Source organism: Delphinapterus leucas, chromosome 6, assembly GCF_059928025.1.
Source record: "Delphinapterus leucas isolate spDelLeu-1000000601 "Yukka" chromosome 6, BTC_Dleu_Yukka2, whole genome shotgun sequence".
Lineage (NCBI taxonomy): Eukaryota > Metazoa > Chordata > Mammalia > Artiodactyla > Monodontidae > Delphinapterus > Delphinapterus leucas.
Genome location: NC_143134.1, coordinates 117542829 through 117552874, shown reverse-complemented (window position 1 = coordinate 117552874; position 10046 = coordinate 117542829). Strand labels below are relative to the sequence as shown.

The following is a 10046-nucleotide window of genomic DNA, read 5'->3' as shown; positions in this document are numbered from 1 at the left end:
GAAGCTCAGGCTGGAGGGAACGTCTGCCCTCAGTGCTCGAAGGCCCAAGGCTGCCAGAGTCATGGGCAGCACAGGGCAAAGGCAGGAGAAGCAGACTCTTGACCTGATGGGAGCCTTTATTCAGACAGCAGAGACTCGCCTCTCCCCCTGCCTCCCTCTTCTCAGGCCTTCGGAGTTGGGTACAGCCCTCCCTCCTGCGAAGAGCCCCAGCCTGGCACCCAGAGAACCCTGGCTGGCAGGGAGGGGTTGGGTACAGGGGTTGTGGACCTGAGCCATCCGGGCATGATGAGCCTAGACAACTGATTCCTACGCACACGTGGTTCTGAAACCATGCACCTCAGATTGGAACTTCAACCCACGTGCCAGGACTCGAACCCGACCAAAACCCACAGTCTTCCAACTGAGATCACACACCTGGTTTCAGGACTTAATGAAGCTCAGGTTCTTGATGTTTCATTGCAGAAAGTATTCAATGAGACAAAGTGATAGGTAAGAGGTGGATTTAGTTAAAGAGAAACATACTCCACAGACAGAGCATGGGTCACCTCAGAAGGCGAGAAAGGCCCCAGGGTATGTGGGTTGTCAGTTTTTACAGGGGTGGGTAATTTCATAGGCTAATGAGTGAGTGTTCCAGCTATTTTTTAGGGGGGAAAGGGGCAGGGATTTCCAGGAATTGGGCCACAGCCCACTTTTTGATCGTTATGGATCCTTGGAACTGTCATGGCACCTGGGGGTGTGTCATTTAGCTTGATGACGTGCTGCAGTGAGCATATACTGAAGCTCAAGGACTAGTGGAAGTTGACTTGTCCGCCATCTTGGACCCATTTGGTTTTAATCAGTTTATGTCATGTCCTCAGGCTTTGTTGTTCTTTCAAAGGTTGTGCCCTGCCCCCTTCCCTCCTGTTTCAGTTCTCTTTGGGCAGCTCCTGGCTCCCCTAGGAGCTCCACCACGGCCTGCTCCCTCCCGAGTTGGCCCTCAAAGCCACTGAGCAGTGGTTATGATAAATTATGATTAGTGGCGTCCAAGGGTCAGTGTTCAAAGAAAAGGAACAAAGGTGATGGCAAAGGAGCGCTCCACCCCCAGGGGAAGCAGGGGTGGGGGGTTGGGAGCCAGGCCAGGCCCTCCGGCTCAGGGGCTCAGGGGCTCAGGACCTAGGCTGGGCCCTGGACGTGCATGGGGGGCTCTGTGATGCTCAGCTCCTGCCGTAGAGCCTTCAGGGGCTGCTCCCAGCGCCGCTCGTAGTACAGGTTGAGGACACATGGGGCTCTGCGCGCATTCTGAACTGCCCATGGGATCAGCTTCGAGACCAGCACTTGCAGGTTTCTGTAGGGCAGCAGAGGAAAAAGAAGACAAAAGACATAAGGTCCTGAGTGCTGGGCACACCACGTTCCCTGCAGTGGATGTGCATTTTCTCAGTTAATCCTCACACAGACCCAAGAAGGAGGTAGTTGCTATCCCCACTTTTCCGATGAGGAAACAGAAACTCAGTGAGGTAAAGCCCTGTGCCCAAAGCCACACATTTTGAACATGCCGAAGCCCAGCTTTAAATCGAGGGCTACCTCACTCCAGAAACGAATGCCAGCTTGCATCCCCTGGCCCCCTCAATTCCCTGACTCTACTGTTCTCACCCGATACTGAGGCCTGGCCCAAAAGACCCTAGAGTCCTATGAAACATCCAGGCTTCATTCATAGTCCTGGAGCCCCTGTGCCAGGCCAGTTTCACTTCTCTGCCCCATTCTTCCCATCCTGGATTCCTGAGAACCACTGGGGCTGCTCAGAAAGGCTGTGGGCTCTTCTCTATTTCCTGGAGCCCTGAGCCTTCCCCTGACCCCTCACCACTTGAGAACTTACCGGGCACTGAGCTGGATCGGTCCGAAGAGTGCACTCAGGATGCACATGGGCAGGCCGGTCTGGACAGCCTCAAACCACTTCACCACGATCTCCCCTGGCAGGCAGGGTGGGGAATGGGGTGGGAGGTGAGCAGGGGCCAGGAGGAGAGGCCAGTGATGCTGCCGCTCAGGGCAGGACACAGTGAGGTGTCTGCTCCGCTCCGAATCTCTACTAGGGGTCAGCAGTGCCCAGTCCCAGCCTGTGCTGGGCCCTGGGGCACTTGGCTTGGGGTTGGGGAGAGGGTGCAAGAAAGAGCAGAAGGAAATAAGGGCTGGAAAGGAAGCTTGGGGTCAGAATGCAGAGGACTCTGAAAGCCAGGCTGAGGACTCCAAGCCTTAGGGAATTGCTGAGGGCTTCAGAGCGCAGGGAGCTAACAACCGGAACAGGGCAGGGAGCCCTGGTGTTTGGATGCTGCTACATCAGTGTAGGAGCCGTAAGAGGCAGTGGGGATGGAGGATAGGGGATGCGCGGCACAGGTGCACCAAGATATTCGGGTAAAGCAAACAATGAGGCACTGGGCCAGCTGACTGGTGGGTGGCTGGACAGGTGTGCCCTGCCCTTGCCCTGAAGACAGACTTGGGAGATGCGCTGGCCGGAGCACCCTGCCCCACCCATGCCCCACGCCCACTCCGGATGCACTCAGCAGCTGGCTGGCTGGCACTCACCCAGGATGTTGGTGGGCATCCCCAGAAGCGTGTGGAGCATGTCGTGCACCTCCCGGTACCGCTGCATCACGTATGCCAGCTCCTCACTGTCCACGAATCGGGTGGGCGCTCTGGTGTCTGGGGAGACCCTCTGACAACCATGAACCTCCCCTAGACCCCTTCCTGATGGCTTCCAGGGTCCAATTTGCCAGCCTCTCCTTGACTCTCAACCACGCCCACCAAATTCAAACCCCACCAAAAATCTCTGGGGACTTTGTTTCTGTGCATAGCTGCTGACAGGGGAGTCCTCAGGCAGGGAATATGGTGGATTGGCGCCCCCTTTGCCTACCCCAACTCACACATAATGTACACACCCTGTTGGAATCTATGGCAAAGAAACCCCTGGGGGTGGGGTGGGGGGAAGCAGGAGTTGTTTGTTTAATGATATAGAGTTTCAGTTTTACAAGATGAAAAAGCTCTGGAGATTGGTTTCTCAACAATGTGACTATACTTAACACTGTTGAACTGCCCATTTAGAGGTGGTTAACACAGTAAATCTTAGGTTATTATTATTTTTTAAAACCACAATTAGAAATAAAATGGGGCGAAAAAAACAAGAAGCACCCAAAGTCCCGAATTCGTCAGATGAGCTGCTCCCAGCCTAGGATGCTCTTTCCCTCCCCCCTCACCTTCACCTTGACAATTCCTCCTATCTCATGGTCTCTTGTAGCAACCCGAACCTTTTTGTGGCATTCGACATGACTGTATCGTGACGTTTAGTGCGTGCGATTGTTAGTGTCTCTCGTCTAGACCTGCACCGTCCAGTACAGCAGCCAATCAAGGCAGCCACTGAGCCTTGAAACGTGACAAGTTCCAACTGAGATGTGCTGTACATGTAAAGCACACCCTGGATTTCGAGGACGGTATGAAGAGAATAATGTGAAATCTCAATAATTTTAAAATATTGATTACATGTTGAAGTGACATTTTAGTATGCTGGATTAAACAAAATACCTTATTGAAATTAATTCCACCTGTTTCTATTTGCTTTTATTTATCTGCTAGCAGCAGATTACCTATGGGGCTTACACACTATTGCTATGAAGGGTGTTGCAGCAGGCTGTCAGCAGCACAGGACAGGGGCTCACTGTTCTATCTCCAGGGCCTGGATGAATAAACATACCTTAAATGCAGGAGTAAAAGGCCAGCCCCAGGCACTTTTCTGACCTCAGGTAGGGATGGCAACTGTCCTCCTTTACCCACCCTCTGTGAGTCCTTGGCAGCACCCATGCACAGTAGGGACACCCTGGTCTTCCTAGTGCCAAAGCATGGCCTCAGGCTGTCCAGAGGCCAGCTTGGGGCTGCTGGCCCTGTGCCATGGTCTGTGTCTGTGACTTCATTGGGTCCCAGGTCCTAATTTCTTCTACAGAGTTCTAACTGCTGTGTGAAGCTGAAGGTGGTCAGTGACGGCCTACATTTATTGAGTACCTACTATGTGCCGGCACTGTATGAAGTCCTTTACACATATCGTCATTCTGCATCCCTGAGACCACCTGGGCGTAGATACTGTTATGAGCCTCAGATACAGATAAGAAAAATGAGGCTCAGAGATATAAAGTAGCTTGCCCAAGTTCACACAGCTGACTAATCAAGTGGCTGAGTCAGGATTGGAAACAAAGCCTGCTGGATTCCAAAGCCAGTCGCCTTAACGTCCATTATTAATCGGTCATATAAGTGCCTTGGAAGATAAACATGAGGTTTCCTCACCTCAGATAAGGAGTCTGAGGCTCAGAGGTCAAATGATTTGCCCAGGGCCTTAAAGCTAGGAAGAAAGGCAGACTTCTAACTCAGGCTACGCCAGAGCCCATGCCCCTAATCTTGATGCCACAAGGACAACCACCCACCCCTCTGAGTCAGCCTCAGGGAGGGTGGCCTCACCTTGAACTTTGATCTAAAGCTCTGCTGGGACAAAGGTGTTCTTTTACGGTGTGTGGGCTGCTGGTTTCCAGGCTCCAGGAGTGTCACAGTCTCTAGGGCTGTTACCACAACTAAGGCTGTGGCTGAACAAGGCGAACCCAGGGGGGCCTTGGCAGTCCCATACCCTCCACCACAATAGGACAAAAGGCTCTAGGAGAACTTCAGAAGATTCTCCATTCCTGGGTGGCACCTGAAGCAGGTCACCCTTGTGGGTTTCCCACTGATGAAATAAACTTGCATCTTGGTGAAATCTCCGGGTGATGGTATAAAATGGGGCAGAGGCAAGTGTTAGGAGAGTATGGGGAACAGATTATTTTCTCAGGGACAATAATCTCCTAAAGCAGGGGTTCTCAACTGTCCACCACGGGACATCTGCAATGTCTGAAGACATTTATGGTTGTCACAACTTGGGAGGGCGAATGCTACCGTCATCTAGTGTGTAGAGGCCAGGGATGCTGCTAAACATCCTACAATGCACAGGGCAGCCCTACAACAAAGAATTATCCAGCCCCCAAAGTCAACAGTGCCAAGGCTGAGAAACCCAGTTCTAGAGCAACCTTTGCTCACTCCTTCACCTCCTCCAGCCTGGCTGGCTCCTGCAGCTGGACTGGAGAGCCACTTGACAGAGGCGCTTTGATGGGAAGTATTTGTGTTGGGGCAGGGAGGGGAAGGGACAGGGAAGGTGCCCTGCTGTATCCTTGGGTCCTTCTATAGATCAGATCATGTTACTACCCTGCTCGAAACCTCGATGGCTTCCTATTGCTTCTATTACAAAATACAGACTCTGTCTCTAAACAGATAGGGTAGGGGATCCCTGGAGAAAAAGAATGAGGCATGGCATTCTTGACATTAGAGAAGCCATTTTGACCTAAGCCATTTTGTGACCTAAGCCTAGACATAATGCTTGCCCTTCAGCAGGTCTCAGTAATGAATGATCTTCAAGGAATAAAGGAATGCAGGAACAGAAGAAAAGCAGTCAAGAAACAATAGCTCAGGGACTTCCCTGGTGGTACAGTGGTTAAGAATCTGCCTGCCAATGGAGGGGACACGGGTTCGAGCCCTGGTCTGGGAAGACCCCACATGCCGTGGTGCAACTAAGCCTGTGCTTCACAACTACTGAGCCTGTGCTCTAGAGCCCGTGAGCCACAACTACTGAGCCCGTGTGCCACAACTACTGAAGCCTGTGTGCCTAGAGCCCGTGCTCCACAACAAGAGAAGCCACTGCGAAAAGAAGCCCGTGCACTGCAAGGAAGAGTAGCCCTCGCTCGCCCGCTGCAACTAGAGGAAGCCCGTGTGCAGCAAGGAAGACCCAATGCAGCCAAAAATAAATAAATAAATAATAAAATAAAAATAAAAATGAAAAAAAAAAACCCCAATAGTTCAGCAATAAAACAGTGTCCTCGTTCCTCCTCAAAGAATATACATAACAATCTGATGTGTATCTTTAAGCTTTTCTATAGGAACTAAGGCCCACACCCAGGTGGAGGATGGTAACTACATGCTAAGGTCCCGGACTAGTCAGTACCTAAGAAATGATGATGTTGACCTTTCCTGACCCTCCTGACTTCAATCAACTAAGACTTGGGCTCCGTTGACCTCTGCCCCAATTCTATGCTGAATTCTCCTCTGCTCAAGCCCCTTTATGAATACGCATATACCCTTAGCTTAAAACTTCCCCAGTTTTGCTGTTAACAGACACTGCTTTGGGAAAGCTCCCCAGCGTTCGCCATACTTGCTGCAAGTAATAAATCCTTCCTTCTCCCCATCTTTGGCTTGATTGTTTCTTTTGGCTCAGCACCCACCAAGAGGCAAACGCAGTTTTCCGGTAACACTTCCCGTGGCAGGCAGGGTCTGGCTGGGCCAGGCTGACCTCCCAGCCCATTGCCTGCTTCCCCCCAACTCACTCCTCTAAGGTCATATGGCCACATTGGACAGTTTTCCTTTTCCTAACCACACAGAGCCTTGCACTTGCCAGTTCCTCTGCTCGGAATGCGCTTCCCCATCTCTCCTCAGAACTGGCTCCTCCCCATCTTCCAAGTCTCCCCAGCAGGGCCTCCCATGACCACCCTGTTAGAAGTGGCCACCTGCCACCCCCACTCCGCCCCGTCCTCTATAATGTTGACTGCTGTCCTCACAGCACCACCTGCTAGAACAGTACTAAATAAATATTTTGCCTGAATTTTTATATGAAAATTTTCTTCTTTTACTGCTTTATAGTCTACCTCCCCAACTAGAATATTAGCTCCATGAGGGCAGGACATTGTCTGTCTAGTTTGCCACTGTATCCCCAGCACTTGGAACAATGGATGGCACATGACCGATTCTGAACAAATGAATGAGTTCCTTGATAGATGGGACTCTGCCCCCCGGTCCCTGTCCTCTCTGCCTGGGGTTGGAGAGTGCCACACTTGTCAAACCCAGGGAAGACACTGTCTCTAGAACAGGGGGACACAATGCAACAGTTAAGAACATAATCTGGGTTTGAATACTGCCTCCATTAATACTGGCTTGTGAAATCAGTAAGTTGTTTAACTGCTCTGGGCCTCAGTTTCCTCATCTATGAAAAGGAGATGGGGACTTCCCTGGTGGCTCACTGGTTAAGAATCTGCCTGCCAATGCAGGGGACACGGGTTCGAGCCCCGGTCCGGGAACATCCCACATGCCGCAGAGCAACTAAGCCCATGCACCACAACTACTGAAGCCCGCGCGCCACAACTACTGAAGCTCACGCGCCTGGAGCCCATGCTCTGCAACAATAGAAGCCACCGCAATGAGAAGCCCATGCACCTCAATGGACGGCAGCCCTTGCTCGCAGCAACTAGAGAAAGCCTGTGTGCAGCAACGAAGACCCAATGCAGCCAAAAAATATACATAAATTAGTAAATTTATAAAAAAATAAAAATAAAAGGAGATAATAATAGAACATACTTGGCAGGGTTGTTGGGAGGATTCAGTGAGATCATGTATGAGCCTGGCACCTGGCACGCAGTAAGAGGTTAATAAGTGCTGGCCAGTGTAATTGCTCGCAGCGATGTTCCCGGCCCATTTGCCTGTCCCATAGAGAATGACAAAGCCTTGGCGCAAGAGACTGCAAGGCACTCCTGCCCATGCGGGCAGCTCAGGCTCCTCCTTCCTCAGGACATTACTCCTGTACCATTCCTCTCCCCTTCCTGGTGACTACCAAATGCACAGAAGCTGGAAACTCACATTCACATCCAGGAAACGGAGATACTCGCGGCCAAGGGAGCCCTCAGGCAGACTCCGGAGCTTGCCCAGGTCAAGGGTGGACAGCGAGATCCGGGGACGCTCCCTGTGAGGCAGAAGGCAGGACTCAGGTATTGGGAGGGCACCAGCAAAGGCAGGTGAAAGGTCCAACTAGATCAAGGGTGTGAGAGGTGAAGGGGAAGAGCAGCAATGGGGCCACAAGTCCTAATGGAGCACTTACTACTGGCCAGGCCAGTGGCAGGGACTGAGAAGACTACCACAAGCTAAGGCTATGGTTCCTGCCTTAGGTAAACAGGCCTCAGATGTGATCAGGGTATTCACAAAGGGCACTGAGGGGTGGGGGTTATAGGCAGCATATGTTATGGGACCTTAGTGAAGGCACAAGAGCCCTGTTGCTGGAACTGGGCTGAGGCCACCATATTGCGCTACCCAGGGGTCATCACAGTGTCTATGTGAATGGCACCCACGGAGTTGGGCAGTGCCCAGCCTGTGCAATCATCCATGGCCAAGGTATCAAGAAGAGCTCTCTAGAGGAACACAACGTGATTCCAGAGAGATCAGAATCCCCAAAGAATGCCCTCAATCCCCCAGGCAAAGCTGGGACCTACTGCAGGATCTGGGCACCCTCTGGATCCCTCCTCATCTGGTCCCTGAGGACCTTCAGGGTACGGCATCCTGTGGTCTCCCCCAGAACTGCAACCATGTCTGAAAGGAAAGAAATGGGGACAAATGGAGAATATGATCTTAGGTAAGTTACCTGACCTGATCTGAGCCTTAATTTCCTACATGATAAAACAGAATATCTACCTCTTAGTTATGAAGATTCAACTTAAACACTTAGTGAATCACCTGGCACACAGTAAAAGCTCAATATATCTATAGTTACTACTATGGTTGTTAGTTTAATGGGGTTACTACTATGGTTGTTAGTTTAATGGGGTGAGGTGGCTCTGGTTAGCACAGTGCTCTAAAGAGTTCATAAATCACTTCCACATCCATCATCACGACAGAATACCATGTCTGCATGGATGGGTATAGGCTTTGGTATCAGAGAGTGCTGGGTTTGAGGGCTGGTGTGATCACTATCTAGGTGACCGTACGCAAACTGCTTCACATTTCCAAGCCTCAATGTCCTAATTTGTGAAGCGCAGGTGATACCTTTCATATAGGGTTAATGCGAAAAATCAATAACAACACTCATATAAAACAGCACACTGAGTAAGCAACACAAGGGCTCAGTGAGCAGTTAGCATTATCGTTTTTACTGGAAGGAGTAACAGTACTTTCCAGACTTAAGAATCCTGGAGGAGATGAGAAAAACACTGTAGGATCCCAGAACGTTCTATTAAAACATCCAGCAAACATTTATTGAGCATTTATTATGTGCCATGCACTATCTAAGATGCTAATGGGATGTTATAATTTGATGGGTCCTCATAAATCATCTAATCCAGAGGTTCTCAGTGTGGCTGGATGACAGAATCTCCCAGGAAGTTAAAAAAGTTTAAACTTTTTAAGTTTAAATAGGCAGAAGCTCAGATTCCACGCCCCTTCCTCCCTCCCCTCCCCTCCTCTCCCACTCCCGGCAGATTCGAATTAAGTTTAGGGTGGGACCCAGGCATCTGCATTTTTATGAATGTTACGGGTGATTATGAGGTGCAGCCAGGGTTGGGTACCCTGGCCTAGTCTAGTCTCCAGTTACCCAAAGCAAACGGAGGCTTTGACAGTGTCCAGGACCTCCCCGGGCTTTCAAGGCAAGACAAGGGCGCGCCCAGACCCCAAGCCGCCCCAAGGAAGCGCCGGCGTGGGCTGCCTTACCGTGGCGATACGGGTCATAGAGCGCCATTCCAGCAGAGCCCGCGGCCAGCAGCGCCTTCTGCAGCGGGGTGGTGGGGATGTGTTCGGGGTAGAGCAGGCCGGTGCCATGGCTCGTGGCTCGAAAGGGCACATCTGCGGGGAAAGAAAACAGCCGCGGTGAAAGGAGCGGGGGGGTGGGTGGGGGGGACAGCGGCGTGACGGGTCCCCAGCACTCCTTCCCGGCCCCACCACTTGCCTGCAGCGGGCCAGGGACGGCTTCGGAACGCGCGGAGGGGGCGCAGGACCCCGCGCAGCAGCGTCCTCATGGCAGCGGGCACTGTAGGACTTCCCAGGGAGGATGGGCGGGGCAAGGGCGACTCCTCAAGCTTCTCTGGCGACGATGCGCAGGAGAAGTCACAAGGACTCGATCCCTACCGCGCTGAGTAGGGCCTTTTATGCGGGAAAGATAGCACGGACAGGGAAGGTCTCTAAGTATGAGGAAACCCAGGCAA

The 10046-nt window shown here is 51.7% G+C and overlaps 1 protein-coding gene across 1 annotated transcript; it reads right to left on the bottom strand.

Annotated features, from left to right (window-relative positions):
* Positions 1-437: 437 nt before the first annotated feature.
* Positions 438-10044, bottom strand: COQ4 (coenzyme Q4). The gene is made up of 7 exons (XM_022578601.3): positions 9791-10044; positions 9556-9687; positions 8346-8442; positions 7720-7822; positions 2557-2686; positions 1853-1946; positions 438-1324 (listed from the first exon to the last, which is right to left on the bottom strand). The coding sequence occupies exons 1-7, from the start codon at positions 9858-9860 to the stop codon at positions 1153-1155; spliced, it is 798 nt and encodes a 265-aa protein (XP_022434309.3). The 5' UTR covers positions 9861-10044; the 3' UTR covers positions 438-1152.
* Between the last annotated feature and the right edge of the window lie 2 nt (positions 10045-10046).

Bases quoted from the DNA above. Each gene is read 5' to 3' on its own strand.
- COQ4 (XM_022578601.3), bottom strand. From the start codon at position 9,860: ATGAGGACGCTGCTGCGCGGGGTCCTGCGCCCCCTCCGCGCGTTCCGA. The intron at 9,688-9,790 runs GCAAGTGGTGGG...CTTTCCCCGCAG, and splicing joins CCGTCCCTGGCCCGCTGCAG to ATGTGCCCTTTCGAGCCACG. The intron at 2,687-7,719 runs GTGAGTTTCCAG...CATGGTTGTCAG, and splicing joins TCCGTTTCCTGGATGTGAAT to AGGGTCTCCCCAGACACCAG.